General features: G+C 40.6%; 1 protein-coding gene across 3 annotated transcripts in view; it reads right to left on the bottom strand.

The window, feature by feature from the left end:
- Positions 1-17,560, bottom strand: part of slc25a22a (solute carrier family 25 member 22a) — a 140,287-nt gene that overhangs the window by 41,874 nt on the left and 80,853 nt on the right. For all 3 annotated transcript variants that reach the window (XM_059975526.1, XM_059975525.1, XM_059975527.1), the window contains exons 3-4: positions 11,274-11,399; positions 1,726-1,781 (exon numbers count right to left, since the gene is read on the bottom strand). In XM_059975526.1, coding sequence (XP_059831509.1) covers positions 1,726-1,781; positions 11,274-11,399 — 182 coding nt within the window. The remainder of the gene's footprint in view (positions 1-1,725; positions 1,782-11,273; positions 11,400-17,560) is intronic.

The following is a 17,560-nucleotide window of genomic DNA, read 5'->3' as shown; positions in this document are numbered from 1 at the left end:
GCTAACCCATCTGAGGCCAGCTAAGTGCAAACTTGGCTAAGGTTCTACTCTGGCGCTTCCCTTGTCTGTGACTCAAAAATAAAAAAAATATTTGAGCTACAAAGTAAAATAACTTTAACCCCTGGAGAAAAACAACCCATTTCAGTGGAGAGGAAGTGCACTGGAAGTTGAAGAGTATGCACTCTTACGATGGTAGTGAAATTTAAAATGTTTCTTGAGCTCAGTTGAAAGAGATGTGTTCAGAGATGTTGGTCAAAATCATCTCTGTAAAGTGAAATCTGTGGAATGTGTCCCACCTAGTTTGCTTTGCTTCTATGATTATCCCATCATCTTTGAAAGCTTATTAAACACTCACTGATAGGCTACCACTTGAAGCTTTTAGGACTGATCTCTGTAATCAATCAGTAACTCAGCTTTAAATTCACTTTACTAAATATTAGTTTTGAATATACAGAACCCAAAATTATGATTTTCACACTCAAATAAGCTTGCACAGTGCTGTGGGCAAGTATGTTACTTTATGCACTCAAGCAATATGTTGACATGGGCGTTCTACTTTAATAATATTCAACTAAATCAACTCAGAAGTAAAATCTTTTTTTACTATATATATTCTTAAAGGAAAAAAAACTCTTTTGCCCTAGCTCAGTAATACAGATTCATCTGATGCTCCTTGAATGGTTACTTAATAACCAGTGCAAAGCAACTTGTATATCAGCTTATTGTTCCGTTCCCAATGAGAGCTTATCCCAACAGCTTTGAGAAAAGCAAGAACAAACGTCCATTCAACTGCAAGAGCTCGTTTTGCCATTCAGTGGGAAAACTAAGATTAATCTGTGAATATTTTGCACCTAAATGACCTCTAAATCTCTTTTGATCTCTTGATTGATATGACATTTCACTGAAGAATTAAGAAAATACTCTACGATATCCTTTTAACATCCAAATTGCTTGACATCACACTTAGCTACCTTGAAATCTATCTGCTATAGTAATGCCCATTCACTTAAGAAATATATCTTTATAATCTAATGCTTGCATCCCCCTTCTTAAAATGCTGTGCATATATGGATCATCGTATTTGTAGCTGAATTTCTCCGTATTTAAGATGGAAGCAGGTTTCTTTATGGCCTCCAAGAGGAAATTAATTAAATATATGATAAAAACAATTTGCAAGAGTTGGTAGAACTGCAATTTGCTGTGGTAAACAACTGACCTCCCTCTCTCTTGTAATTATTCTAAAATATTTATATACAAAAAAGTAAATAGCTGCACATCCTATATGGACCTTACTTAACACATAGAACATTCTGCAGTTCTAGTTCCTCCTCTTCATTTCCTACCATTCAACTAAGTCATGTAATTGCCCCTCAAGCACTTCAAATTTAACTTACAGTCTCTCATCAGGGATTTTAACAAATGCTATAAGAAGTTCATCTGAAAAAAAACCTTCATGAAGGTTCACCTGTCCACTACATGGATATGCAGATGTTAACACGGGTTCTGCTGCTCCCAGATCCAACTCGTTGCACCAATACATGCAAGATCCTTCAAACCTTCAACAAGCTCAAAACTCTAGGACACAAATGGAATTCAGATGCACCAAGTAATCACCTACTGATAGCTAAACACAAAAGAACAAATTTAAAAATTCTTTTACTATTTGTGAACTCCTTTGCAGATTTATGGAATTAAAGAGAAAACAGAAAACTTCAAAATACTTACCTCGATACATCCCAAAATAGCCATCTGATCGGATTGTCTTAATGAGGCAGTCAGACCTGAAGTAAAATGAGAATTACAATTACCTTGTCAGAAATTATACATTCAGAAAAAGACTCAATGCAGTTACGCAGCAATTAAAAGACAGATACTGGAGATTTCCGATAACTGCTATCACAGTGACACTTTAAACACACTTCCCATTCTCAATTTAATCATTTCACCAAGAAAGGTTTCACATTGGTGCCATTTTGTCAAGCAAAGTTTAACCACAAATACAGCATATAAATGACCTCGTAAGGAGAACTGCAAGCATGCCAGAAGTTTCACATGATGGTTAAGTGGTCATTGCAAGGTTCCCATCACTTTGTAATTAACAAGACATTTTCTCCTATTTGCTACTCCCGCTGCACAAGCAAGCCTGATAGACAATAGCTCTTTGTTTTTCGGACCTTTGGAAGTATCTACTTCAGGGCCTCCCCCAAAATAGTTTTCTGGTTAGAAAAGATTATTGACATTAAGGCTATCTGCAAAATGCCATCTAGACATTTGGGTCCTGATTTTCTTCTGCTCCTCTCTGCAAGCAGATCCTTAAAATATATCAGGTGTCTCACTTGCATAAGCATAATGTGTAAAGACCAAATGCATTCTATAATACAATACTTACCTTTCCCTTACACCAGGAACTGTGATATACATTGATACTTATAGAGCATTTATGATGCAGAAGGAGTCCATTTGCTCCATCATGTCTGTGTTAATCAAAAGAGCTACCCCAAACCAATCCCATTTTTGTCGGTCATGGCTTGTCAAGTACATAGGTACATATTGCTTCAATTGATGAAGGTTTCTGCCTCTCACCCATCTAGTCAGAGAATTCCAGATCCCTACCACCCTCCTAATGAAAAAGCTTCTCTTCCCCTGCTCTTATGAAGATCCTTCTCCTAGTTACTTGAATACTATGTACTTGAACACCAAAGTATTCACATCCCTGCAAAAGGTAAAAGGTTTCTCAATTTTATCCACATCAAATAAGTTTAACTTTTGTCTCCTCTAGCCAAAAATTTTTTTAAGCATGTTGCACCAGACAGTCAGCCATTCTTGTCCGGCGTGTGGTATCAGTATTTGTCTCCTTTCCGATTAACCGGGACCCTTTTTTACGAGGCCGAGTGGCTAGCTCAATGCTCAACCTGGCATGGATGGAAAGCGTGCCCGGGGTAGGGGGGCCGACTGGGTTCGAACTCGGAAGCCTCCGCTCCGGAGTCTGGCGTTGATGCCACTACGCCACCAGCCCGCCACCTAGCCCAAATGAAACAACCCAATCTTCCCTCACAACTATAAAATTGCAGTTCTGGAAATATTCTTCTCAATCTTTCCTGCGTTCTCCCTTTCAACCCCTCTTTCCAGTTTTGAGACCACAGCTATACATAGAATTAAGTTGTGGCTGAAGTGATTTCCATTTTAAAATTCTAAGATTGTGGTCTGCATACGTATAACTCAACCCACAACTCATTTCATTAGATGAATGACATGCAGAACAGCTTCTTGCTAAAAGGTGAAGTACCTTTTAAAGTAGTTTTAAAGTATCACTGTAGTATTACTGAACTCTTATCTAATATTCTAAGATCATTAACCAATACTGATGCTCACTAACTGATTACATAATTTTGTCACATTAGTCCTATTTTCAGCCTCGCTCCTATCCAACACCTTCAAGGACAAGTTACGAAATTGCAGGTGACCTTCAGTGCACAATTATAGATCACATGCTGCAATCTAAAACTACACTTACTTCACAATTCTTCCCTCTCAGGCCAGCATCACCAGTCGAACAGGGCAATTGCAAGGAAATGGGAAGGTGAAGGATTTTTTTTTAAAAAAAGGAAAAGTAAAGAAAAGTAAAGTAAAGAAAGGATAACCTGGACTGGACACAGGGACATCAGGCCTTCAACTTAAAGGCAAACTGACCCTGTGGTTTCAAACATTGAGCTACAACCTCTGAACTCACTGACTTCTGGGCTTCAACCAGTGGACTCAATGATTACAGAACTTTGACCTTCAGACTCACATGGACCTCTAATTCTAGGATGTTGACCAGGGTGTCACCAGTGTTTGTGCCTCCTGCCCACATGGATCTCCAATCTCGACCACCCACAGACGGGGGCACCTGCCCTGATCCTCGGGGCCTCAGTCTTTAACTCTGGGGATTGGTAGTCATCGGCCTCCGCTCCTGGCAGCTCGACCTCTGTCCTCAGAGATCACTGCCCTTCAACCACAGACCACTCCAACCTAGACTCTGACCTGTAGCACTTGCCACAGACTAATGACACAAAAGTTGGGGGTGTTGTGGATAGTGTCAGAGGTTACAGAGGGACATTGAAAGGATGCAAAAATGGGCTGAGAAGTGGCATATGGGAGTTCAACCCAGATAAGTGTGAAGTGGTTCATTTTGGTAGGTCAAATATGATGGCAGAATATAGTATGAATGGTAAGACTCTTGGCAGTGTGGAGGATCAGAGGGATCTTGGGGTCCAAGTCCATAGGACGCTCAAAGCAGCTGCGTAGGTTGATTCTGTGGCTAAGAAAGCATACGGTGCATTGGCCCTCATTGATCATGGGATTGCGTTTAGGAGCCGAGAGGTAATGTTGCAGCTGTATAGGACCCTGGTCAGACCCCACTTGGGAGTCCTATGCTCAGTCCTGGTCACCTCACTACAGCAAGCATGTGGAAGCCATAGAAAGGGTGCATAGGAAATTTACAAGGATATTGCCTGGAGTTTGGGGAGCATGCCTTATGAAAACAGGTTGGGTGAACTCGGCCTTTCCTCCTTGGAGCAACAGAGGATGAGAGGTGGCCTGATAGAGGTTCTATAAGATGATTGTGTGGATTGTCAGAGGCTTTTTCCCAGGGCTGAAATGGCTGACACAAGAAGACACAGGTGCTGGGGAGTAGGTACAGAGGGGATGTTAGGGGCAAGATGTTTTTTTTATTCACGCAGAGAGTGGTGAGTGCATGGAATGGGCTGCTGGCAATGGTGGTGGAGGCGGATACAATAGGGTCTTTTAGGATAGGTACATGGAGCTTAGAAAAATAGAGGGCTATGGGTAAGCCTAGTAATTTCTAAGGTAGGATATGTTCGGCACAACTTCGTGGCTGAACGGCCCGTATTGTGTTGTAGGTTTTCTATGTTCTCTATGTTCTGTTCTAGACTGACTGATTGTCCATCTATTGAGATACAGTGTGGAATAAGCTGGAATAGATACCGCCCAGCAACCCCAATTTAACCCCAGCCAAATCTAATCATAGGACAATTTCCAATGACCAATTAACCTACCTCATGGTTTGTCTTTAGACAGTGGGAGGAAACTGGAGCGCCCAGAGGAAATGCACGTGGTCACAGGGAGAACATACATCCTTACAGGGAGCGGTGGGAGTTGAACTTGGGTCACTGATAATATAAAGCACTGTGCTAATCTCCACGCTACCGTACTGCCTGCAGCCTGACCTCTATACTCTACCTCACCCCTGTTGTTACACCTAGCGTGAACCCTAGTTCTCCGTGCTGTCCTCAAAACCAGCCCTAGGACCCCAAGACTGTGCCATGACCTCCAATGGGCATTGGAGCTCAGCCCCACCTTGAAGTAGGAGCAGGCTATATCCCTCGACTGCCTTTATACCTCGCCGTGCAGGGGTGCTAACTGGCAGCTCCTCATTCAAGTGCCAAGGCTGTGTGAGAACCCACCTAAAAGGTGAACGGCACAGAGCTTATCATGTGTATCGATAACCAAACTTCATGCCCCTGTACATTCCAGCAGAAGTAGTCGACTGACAAACATGTGGCAAGAAAGCTGATTAGCATTTCCCCTCTCAACTTGGGTGGCGAGACTTCCCTTGCAACTACAACTTGGATTCATTCTTCTTCAATGCAACTCTTTTTCATGCTTTACATTGTACAGCTACAATGATTAGGTTCCTCATGATCCCTCCGTCCTTTTCACCCAATTTAGCTAGAATGTTATCTTTACACTGTGCCACCCTGCCTTTATTTTTGACTTCAAACAGAATCAATGTGACTAACACAACTGATGGCAGCTGGCAGCGATGTGCTGGGCTAACTTGCATTTTGAGAAGGTGTGATGGATTAAGCACTGCTAAAACAGCAGTTGTCCTTTCAGCAAAGAACCAGCACAAGACCAAGAACAAGCAAGAGAAAATCTGCAGATGCTGGAAATCCAAGCAACACACATGCAAAATGCTGGAGGAACTCAACAGGCCAGGCAGCATCTATGGAAAAAAGTGCAGTCAATGTTTTGGGCTGAGACCCTTCGGCAGGACCAAGACCAAGGAAGTGTTTCAATGACATGTTCTCGGGTCCAAAGAAAGCAAAAATCAGCCAGTCTTGAAGAAAGATGCATGCCATGCATTTCTGGAAATAGAAATCCCATTGAAAAATAAGATACAAGTTACTGAATTGGAGGGCACATTGCAGATTAGTGTATTCCTTTTTAATCACGATGAAGCTTTCCTTTCATTGTTACCACATACAATAACAAGGTGTACATACTACAGACACAGGCCATTTTGCCCAACAGATCTGTATACAGTCGGCCCTCCATATCTGCGGATTCCGCATGCGCGGATTCAACCAACCGTGGATTGAGAGAACCCAGAAGTTCTCTCCAGCACTCATTGCTTGAGACTATGTTTTCTTGTCATTATTCCCTAAACAATACAGTATAACAACTATTTACATAGCATTTACATTGTATTAGGTATTATAAGTAATCTAGAAATGACTTAAAGGTACAGGCAGTCCCCAGGTTATGAATGAGTTCCATTCCTGAGTCCGTCTTTAAGGCGGATTTGAAGTCCAAACAGGTACATCTGGTACTATTTAGCGTCAGTTAGTCAAACGTTTTTCTTAGTATATAGTACATATTTTACCTTTCTATGCATATAAAACACTTAAGAAACATACGTATTTCAATAATTTCACCACTGCGTTGCTTAGTAATAATTGTAGCTTTCATCGGGGCAGGGCCTTTCACATGCTCCATTAAAATTGTTCCAATCGTTGACCGACTGTCGTCTAATGCTCTTCCAATGACCGATGGCGTTTCACCTCTTTCCGATCACTTTATTACTTCCACCTTATTTTCAATCGCGATCGTGATTATTTTCTTGAACAGAAACACTGCGGATTCAGAGCTAAGCCGGTTCCTATCGTCCACCACTCTGAACATGTTAAATAAAGTCCGGGGTTCCACTGGGTCCTAAAGACCACCGCACTGATTCATTTTAAGTAAGGGTCTTGAGCATCCGGGACCATCTGTCTCGGAACCAATCCCTCGTGGATAAGGAGACCAACTGTACATTTACACTTCATGTGGACAGCTATTACCACACTTGATCAGATCTTATCAGAACGTGCATTAATTGTTTGATATATTTACATAGCTTCCTAACCCAATAATCTCAACTGCTCCTTTCGGAAAATTCAACCTATCTACCAACTTTGGTTAAGCACCTCCGCTCCATCAGCCAAACTTCCTGGTGACCAAACAAATTAATTCCCATTCCCATTCCAACATGTTAGTCCATCGTCTCCTATTGTGAACAATGAGGTCACTCTCAGGGTGGAGGAGCAACACCTTATACTCTGTCTGGGTAGCCTCCAACTTGATGACATGAGTATCAATTTCTCCTTCCCGTTGAAAAATTCCATCCCCCTCCCCTCTTCTATTCCCTTTTCTCACCTGCCTATCACCTCCCACTGGTGCCCCTCTTCCTTCCCTTTCTCCTATGGTCCACTCTCCTCTCCTATCAGATTCCTTCCTCTCCAACCTTTTAACTTTCCCACTCACTTGGCTTCACCTATCACTTTCAAGCTAGTCCTCCTTCCCCTCCCTCTACCTTTTTATTCTGGCATCTTCCCTCTTCCTTTCCAACGCTGAGGAAATGGCACTGCCCAAAATGCCGACTGCTCCTTTCCCCGGATGCTGCCTGACCTGTTGAGTTTCTCCAGCATTTTGTGTGTATTGCTTTGCATATTATCTTCTTTTTCATGATTCCACATGTGTTCGCATTCCACAAACTTATTTGTTCAGACTCATTTTTGTAATAGGTGCACCTTAGCTTGGGGAAGAATAATCCTGTACCAATTATGACTACAGAGAGTGCGAGTCCCCAAACTACTTAGAACAACATCCTATTTTATTCAGGAAACATGAAAATGAAGGTTAATTTGGTGAGATTGTTAACATACACAAATTAATAAGCACCTTATGATGAGTATTTGAGATTTCATTTATTGCATTTCCATAATTCCTACAATTTTCCATTTCGAATGAAAGAATTTGGATAAGTGAGTGATAGGTAACATAAAGCTAGCTTCCTCAGTGTTAAAAAGATCATGATTTTTTTTCAGGAGTAATTAATTCTAAATCCAGGAGAATACCTACAATTACTACAGTAACAAGATCTAACACCTAATACATGAAGAAGGGTCTCAGCTCAAATGCTGTTATCTTGCCTAACTACTTTCTCCACTTGCACACTGGCCTCTTGTGAAACATACTGCTGGAAAACAAAATCCTTCTGTATCAAAGCTCCGCATTCTCACACCGTGACCGATGATGATCGAGATTTCCAGGTAACTTGCATCAACCACAGGCATTTGCTAGCATTGGCCTGGAGGAAGCCTGAAAGCACTCGTAACATCATTTACCACCTCGTACAACAAATCAGTTCCTTTCCCTGCCTGGGGCAGGGATCATATTCTGACAGTTGCTCCAAATAATTGTTAGGCTACCCTGAATGACAAAATTATATTTTTATTTCCTTCTGGGAACTATTTGTTTCCTTACACAAACTAGCAGCAATGCCTCATTTTAGTACTATTCCATAATGCAGAATCATGGTTTTAGGTATTTGATCCTCCACAATATCCGGCGTGGGAATTTAAACTGGAGATGCGAGCTCGACATCAACCCGGCACGGATGGAGAGCGCGTTTGGGAGCGGCCTGTCACTGGATCGAACTCGAGAACCTCCGTTCTCGAGCCCGGCATTGATCTCACTGCGCCACTAGCCAACCAGGTCATAGTTAATTAGTCTGCTTGAAACTTTTCTTTCCCCTCAAAAGGAAGGTTTGAAATAGAAAGAATGCAAGGAGGAGAATGATATGAAACAACTAATCACAAAGTGATTTGCGTTGAAAGATAACTATCAAAAGCAATATTTCTTACTTCTACTATTAGTGTTGTGAACTTGTTGTGATCCTGCTTTTCCAATTATTTTACTGAAAATTGAAATCAAATGAGCCAAAATTGTTGGTTCTGCACAGAGCAGAAAAGGTCAATGGTGGTGCAGCTGACAGGCTGCTGTCTTTTAGCCCCAGCAGCCCAGGGTCAAACTCCATCACAGGTGCTACATGTGCAGAGTTTGGACACTTGCTCTGTGACACTGTGGATTGTCATCGGGTGTTCTGCTTTCACAAAGATACCTAGCTCTTGCAAGTTACCCCCTTCTTATAGGACTGGCAAAAAAAAATCAAAGGGCTGTTGTTGGGCATCAGTGAGAGAATAAAAAATGCATTGATACAGGGAAGAGAAGAGGGAGAAACAAATGGAGAATCAGTATCAACCTAACAGGCCAGTCGGCTACTTCATTAAAAGCATATGGTACTTACTGCATCATCAGTAATACCAACCTAGTAACTGCAATTAATATCAAATGACACCAGGTATTCGGCTCACCAAACTCCTTCAACTGAGACGAGTGACAAGCTGAACCAACTGGTGGACCCTACAATGTTATCAATTCAAATTTCTGAAAGGCACTTGATGAGGATTTACACAGAGCAGGCTTAAGAGTTGAAATTTGCAGGTACAATTTACATATGTAAAATACCCTAGCTCTATAGTAGAAAGTTAAAAGGACTGGTTAGAGGGCACTGTCAAAGCTAAGAATAAGATAGGGAACTGTAATAACAAGTTCCCTCTATGCTATTGGTAATATGACAACTAATAGCTCAGTTATTAAAAAAAAGTCACTGTAAATGTTGACGCATGATATGAGCTTAGTTTCAATTCCCTGCTTCATTAAAGATCTTCAGCCATTTTCCATTTGGGTCAATACGACATTACTACTGTTAGCATTCCAATTACAGATGCACTGAGACAGCATCACTATAATCAACAGAGCACTGACGATGACTCCTCTCAGGGTGACGAAATGTTTGCAAGTACATTGCCAAGTTCAGAGAACACCTCAATCCGACCATCAACTGCCCGAGGTACACATCTTCCGAATTATTTCCAGCTTCTTCCTCTCTACTATTAGATTTCCGAATGGTGCATGGACCCACGTACACAACTTCATCAATTGTTAGTTTACACTAGTTACTTTGTAATTTAGAATTTTTGTTTCTTTTTGCATTGTACTGTTTCACATCATATGTCCATGATCAGAAATCTGATTTAGTCTCCTGCACGCCTACATAAAATGCTAATAATTTCAATGTCCCTTCACTGCAGAAGGAAGAAAGTAGCAAAGGTAATTTCACCGATCCGTGTGCATGTTACTATGCAACAGCAAATTTACAGACAAGTTCAGGAACAGCAAGGTACAGCATGCTTTGCCAGGAGGGATGGGTGTCACTGGTACTTTTATACAGCTATGATGACTAGCACTTTCCCTGCAAAACAAGGGTTGCAACCTACAACACTTTACAATGACAGCATTTCAAGGGTTCATCAATTCAGCATGCCTGAGTTTTCCCACTTGCACTTCTTCAATACGGTGATGTCAATGGGAATGAGAAAACTGGTACATTTTTGAGCATCTCGTCATCATCTGGTATTGCTCAAATTGTGGAGAACTTGTGTTGAGCTGGAATCCAACTGAAGCAGGGACTATGAGGAACATAAAATCTTGATGCAATGTAACCAAACACAACTAACATGAAGATAAGTATAATCTGTAACTCAAAACTATAAGAAGCTCAATTTGACTTAGGATGATAGTTTAAAATTTGAGCATTATTTCAGTTTTTAAAAGGCCCTTTTTTTTATATTCGCAATGAAACTGACAAATTAAAATCAGGTGAAATGTGCGATAGGTGGCCGAGCTAATATACAACACATGTAAGAGATCATTAACAGCAGTAAAGGATATTATAGTTATAGAATTAAGCCCTGTGCAATATCATAGTGGTTTTTCAGAGACTCCTCAAATAACCTGACAAAAACACAAATTACTTGACATTCAGCACTAGTCAGTATTTGTGAAGAGAAAAAAAATAGAATTAAATGCTTCAGAACCATGATCTTTCAAAGCTGTAATAAAATGCCAGTGAAAAGATAATTGGAAACGTTAATCGTTTCCCTCTCCGCAGATGCTGCCTGACTGCTGGCAATCTCCAGCATTCTCTGCTTTTATTTTATATTCCTGAGCTTTTTTTATTTCTAAGAATGAGAATATTCTTAGAAAACATCAACTTTATGAGCATGGGTGTGAATAAAAGGAGGAAGAACTTTTGCTGTACTTACATGCTGTTGTACATCCGTTGGCCATTCTGCTGGTTCTGAAGCCGTGTTTTCGCTAAGTCGATGGGAAAGACACAGGTGACACCAATTAACCCTGCAATGCCCCCGTTGATCAGCTTAGCAGGTAAACTGTAAGACAAGACGGGAGAAACATCAATTCACTCCTAATGCATTATACCAATTGTAACAAAAAATAGTTTACTCCAGAAGCTCAATTTGACTTTACAAATCAACAAAGAGTGAGTAAGAAGTTGATGAAGGAAACAGAATATAAGATTCCATTAAAGTTTTTGTGGGAAAAAGTAAACACTATCTTATTGCAGACTTGAAAGATTACAATGGTGAATAAAGAAACACAGAAATATTTAACATTTCTTTTGTGATTGTCTCGATGGTAGAAAACACAGAAAAAAAAATTCTGGACATAATAAAGAAATGAACTACCAGTGAGAATGAGGAAGTCAAATAAATTCTTGAAGTATGTTTGAAAGTATTGGCACTAATTACCAAATAACTCCTCAGATTTGATGGCCTGTATATTTCGTTATGATCTTCAAATTTTCTTAAGTATAAAACATAGTTCCATATTAACAACCATGGCCCAGGTATAGTATTCAAGAAAGGAAGGAGAGAAAATAAATGCAGAAGAGATAGCCTAAAATCTGTAGTATACAAAGTTATCAATAATGGAAGAGGAAGTCATTAAGGATAGGGGAACTGAACAATGATGAGCAGGAAACCAGTAATCCAGGAGATTAGAGGTAGAGAGAGTCAGTAAATTTAAATTTCAGAGAATCTGTCCTGGGTCGACCATGCAAGTGCCATTGCAATGAAGACGTAACAGCAGCTCTATTTTCTTTGAAGTTTACCAAGACCTGGCATGTAATCTAAAACTTAAGACGAACTTGTATAAATGCACGGTGGAGAGTTTCCTGACTGGTTGCATCACGGCCTGGTATGAAAACACCATGTCCTTGAAAGGAAAAGCCTACAAAAACTAATGGATACAGTCCAGTCCATTACAGGTAAAGCCCTCCCCACTACTGAACACATTTACAAGAACACTGTCACAGGAAAGCAGCATCTATCATCAAGGACCCCCACCATCCAAGCTCTCTTCTTGCTGCTGCCCCCAGGAAGGAGGTACAGGAGCATTAGGTCCCTCGCCACCATGTTCAGGAACAGTTACTACCCCTCAACCATCAGGTTCCTGAAGCAGAGGGGATAACTTCACTCACCCCCAACACAGAACTCTTTTCACAACCTATGAACTCATTTTCAAGGATTCTACAACTCATGTTCTCAATATTATTTATTACTTATTCATTTATTTTATTATTTTGTTTTTCTTTTTGCATTTGTACAATTGGTTGTGTTATACACGTTGGTTGTTTGCCCATCCTTCTGTGTAGTTTTCCCATTGATTCTATTGTGCTTATTTGTATCTACTGCAAATGCCCACAAGAAAATGAAACTCAGGGTAGCGTGTGATGACATATATGTAACTTACGTTGAACTTTGATTTATGAAACATGATTTATTTTTCATAAATTTATTAGTTTTTTTTGAAGCTGTAACTATTTAAATCAGCTATGGATTTGCAAGGCTTGGGGCAATGCATTTACAGGGATTGCTCAATAATAAGGCTCAGAATAATTGGGTTATTTTTGGCCTGGCTGGCTATAATTATTGAATCATCATTAAGAATAGCAATGAATTGATGCACAGATTGCTGCAGTGCATCCAAATTTACTTACAATACAAACAGAGGAGAACAATGGAGCTTCAACTTGATCCTGAAAAATTATAGTTTGTCCCGGCTAACAGATTCTGTTTTACAGGCATTCAGAAATTAGAAAATACACATAAAAGCAAATAGTAGCATCAAAGGCATACAGGACTGATAATAAAAATGTGGAGTGTGTAAGGAAACTGGTTTTGCTGCTTGATGGGAAAAACACAATGGATTTTTGAATTACGTTGGATGATCATAACCTGGGGATGCCTGTATGCCAATATTATGAAAAATATAATACAATGTGAACAAAGTCATTCTCTTTGGTAAGAAATATTTTAATAAAGAATCATTTTATCTGATATCCTGATGAACTGAGAAATTTTAATAATGAAAATGTCTTTGTGTCCTTCAAAGCAAATCAGAGAAAGCTAATGTACAAGTACAGCAAGCAAATTTTAAAAAATCTCTACTTCAAATAAATTAAAATAACGAGGCATCAAACTACCTACAGCTTTGATCTTCATACTCTTGAAAGGATTTACTAGTGTTAGACTGCAACATTGGCTTATTAAACCAATTATTGGAATGGATAAGTTTTCTATTAACGATAAGATGGAGCAAACCAGCTCTAGATCACCCTACACTTAACAGGAATAAGAGTTGCTCTTTTAAGACATGATGGAATAGATGCTAGGAGCTCGTCCCAGTCTGCATATCTAGAAGAGGATCACTTTCTCAGAATAAGAAATAGGCCTCTTGCTGAAGGAACTCAGCAGGTCAGGCAGTATCTATGGAAATGAATAAAAAGTCGATGTTTCAGGCTGAGGCCCTTCATCAGGACTGGCACCATCTGGATTGGGATAAGGAGAACTATCGTTACACAAAGGGTTCTGAATCTTAGGGATTCCTCACCTGGAAGGCTGTATGTTCAGTCACTGAATATGCTCAAAACACAGTATAAAAAATGTTTGCATGTTGAGAGAACCAAGGAGCATGGAGTAAGGCTGCAGGGATGGCAAACCTACATGTGCCTGAGATGGTACATATGTGTAAAAAGTTTGTAGGCATGTGGCTTGCAATGCTGACCCTTGATTCCTTAAACCCCACCCATCATAAAAAGAAACTAAATGATTATCTTTACTGCCAAATGAAGTGAAGAATTATTTTTTTTAACAACCCAAAAACAATGCAAGGTTTTCACAGGAAATGTCTCAAACCAGCTTGTTACCAGCTAGACAGTTGGCAGAACATGTGAATTTGGATGATACATTTTGAAATCCTCACAGACCCGGTGTACACATTAGTATTTCGATAGTACATGGTTGGGCTAGTTGGTGTTGGAGTCACTGTGCTTTTATTTTTTTCTTCTGCTATTTGTGAGTAAACACTGGATATTCCGTGATTTTAATCGTAAACCCTGTACCTAGTTCAGCAACTCCACAAATACTCAAGTGAGTTATTGTTTGCAGTGACGAACTTGGTCAAGTCTAATTATAAGAGAAGACTTACTGACGTAACTAGTGCTGCATGCATAGTTCTCAAAACAGTCAAATACAAGCCAGGTGTAAAATATTATCATTGTTACTGCAACAACAGAAGCATTTCAGAAACAGTTAAAAACTCATTTAGATTGAAGGAAACTGAATTAAACTATTAATAGCAACTCAATAGCAAGGTTCTGTTGCGAAATGGTCAGGAGAACTCACCTAGCAAGTTTTGTACTCGTGTGTGTAAATGCAGATCTGCTGGCAAAACCCAGCAAAATTTAAGACATGCATTCCTACAGGCATCCCAGCATATATAATGACAGCAAGACAAGTTCATTATGGTTAAGAGACAGATATGACCCTAGGGTTTATAAACAACAGCACAAAAGTGTTACAAAGTGTTATCATCAGCAAAAGTTAATTTTCAGGGCATTTATAACCTGTTTATGAAAGTAACAATAAACATGAACTACAACAAAGAAATTATGCTTAAATTTTGTTTGGCCAAACTGGTCTTGTGGATCATTTTCTGAGCCCTATACTTCAAAACGGATGAAAAAGATAGAAAGTGTGCAATACAGATTTACTGGAAAGAAGAACAGAGAAAAAAATCATCAATTTCATAGATGGTCTGCAGAAGCTAGGACGGTTCTTATTAGAAAATATTTACCGAAGTGTTCAAAATTATGAACTAACTTCTCATTGATGCAAGGCCTTAAGAAGTACTTTAATAGAAACAAAACTCCAAGAGTATTTGAGAAGAGCCAGGGAATGAAACTAATTCAGTTGGCTCAAACAAATGCATCAGCACCAACTTCACGAGCGAAACACTCTCCCTCAGTGCTGTGGCCATTCTGTGATAAGGTATTATTGTAGGAGTACGTTTGATGTAGATGATCAAGCACAGGGAAGCAGGCTCAAGGAGCAAATGACCTATCCTACTTCTCATCTTACCAATGCGGGTTTAAGTCAGTGTTTTGTAGAGCAAATAATCTAAGTGCTCTTGGTCTAGAAACAAGCATTTCGGTTTCCATCTGGAAACACCATCCATGGTATGATGTGATCTTTGCCGTAATGTTCAGGATAGTTCCAGGGGACTGTGCAAGCTACAAGGATGAATGAACTGAATTAAGCAAACCCATCCATGTCTCTGGAAAAAGAATAAACTTCCACAACCTCTTCCAGGTTAAAACTTCTGCTCCCATGACTTAAGGGTTGTTGAGCAAAGTAGAAAATCAGACGTGATGTCAGGATAATTTAAATACCATGAGAGGCAGCTCAGTAGCATAGTGGTAAGCCAAATGTTATTACAATGCCAGTGACCTGGGCTCAATTCCCACCACTGCCTGTAAGGAGTTTTAATGTTCTCCCCATGACCATGCGGGCTTCCTCCCGATCCTGCCCACGTCACAAAGATGTAGAGCATTAAGTTAAAGTCAATTGGTCACATGGGTGTAATTAGTTAGTACAAGCTCATTGGGCTTGAAGGGTCTTTTACCATGACGTATCTGTAAAAAAAAGAGGAATGATAACCACCATTATATCTCTGTAAGAAATATTCTGCCATTTCCATTTTCAAACAGGTATCCAATAAACAATCCCATCAAATGCATTCAGAAAGAAAGTGGTCATGCAGGAAGATTAAACATGCCACATAAAAATAACAGAATTATTTAGGTAAGACAATGTCAATAAGGGTATGACTCTCCTGTAAGTATACAAAACTGAAATATAGATCAGCCCTGATCTGACCTAACAGCAAGGCAGCTCGGAATAACTGAATGCCACAGTTCCCAAGCAGACCAAATGCCATTCCTGTAGAACACAAATAAATAATGGGGGATAAAAAAAAATTGGCTAATGATGATGACATCAATTTAGGCCTGAGAGGCCAGCTTCAGGCATTTTCATATCTTACAAGGCGCGGAACGAAAGACTGCGTGGTGCGCCACTTCTCACACAGACATTCCGCAGTATTTTTCTTTACTTTACAAGGTCACGTTGCGAGCTCAACACTCAACCTGGCACGGATGGAAAGCGTACTCAGGAACGGCCCGACTGGATTCGAACCTGGGAACCAGGCTAAAACAGTGTTTAAAAATCTGTCTTTGTAACTCTACAAACAAATCTAAGTAATTTCAAAAGCAACAAAAATTAGTGATGACATCAGGGCACTGTCATGACAAGCTTTTTGCACCGAACTTTTTGGTGATTGCTCATCATGTAGCATTTCTGTAGCATTTTCCAGTTTTTTTTTTAAACGAGGCCGAGTTGCTAGCTCGATGCCCAACCCAGCACGGATGGAAAGCGTGCAAGGGAGCCAGCTGGATCCACTATCCCAGGCCCCAGACAGTCCTTTCAGGTGAGGCACCACTTCACCTGCGAGTCAACTGGGGTGATATACTGTATCCGGTGCTCCCGATGTGGCCGTTTATACATTGGGGAGACCCGCCGCAGACTGGGAGACCGTTTTGACGAACACCGGCTCTCGGTCCTCCAGCAGTGGCAGGATCTCCCTGTGGCCACACACTTCAATTCCACAGACCACTCCCACTCCCACTCCAACATGTCTGTCCATGGCCTCCTCTACCGTCAAGATGAGGCCACACGCAGGTCGATGGAGCAATACCTTATCTCCCACCTAGGTAGCCTCCTTCCTGCCGGCATGAACATCCAACTCACTGACCACAGTTGATACCCCTGCCCCCCACCCTTACCCCCATCCCTATCTATTATTTTAATCTGGTTCTCTTTCGGTCTCTTCCCCCCCCCCCCTCACTATAATCCTCCAGCCCCACCTTTCTTTTTCTTTTATTTCCCATAATTCTCCAACTTCCCCCTAGCCCATTTCCCTCCAGCCTATCACTTCCCAACTCTCTACTTTATCCCTCCCCCCACTTCCTATCCCCCCCTCGACCATCCCATGTTACTTCACTCCTGTTGAAGGGTTTCAGCCCAAAACATCGTCACTACCTCCTCCCATAGATGCTGTCTGGCCTGCTGAGTTCTGCCAGCATTTCGTGTTTTTTTTCTAAATAATTTCAAGTTTAATTTACATTAAAAAA

The sequence above is a fragment of the Hypanus sabinus genome, chromosome 7 (genome assembly GCF_030144855.1).
Source record: "Hypanus sabinus isolate sHypSab1 chromosome 7, sHypSab1.hap1, whole genome shotgun sequence".
Taxonomy (NCBI): domain Eukaryota; kingdom Metazoa; phylum Chordata; class Chondrichthyes; order Myliobatiformes; family Dasyatidae; genus Hypanus; species Hypanus sabinus.
The sequence above is the reverse complement of the archived record's forward strand: the minus strand, read 5'-3'. Positions and strand labels throughout refer to the sequence as shown.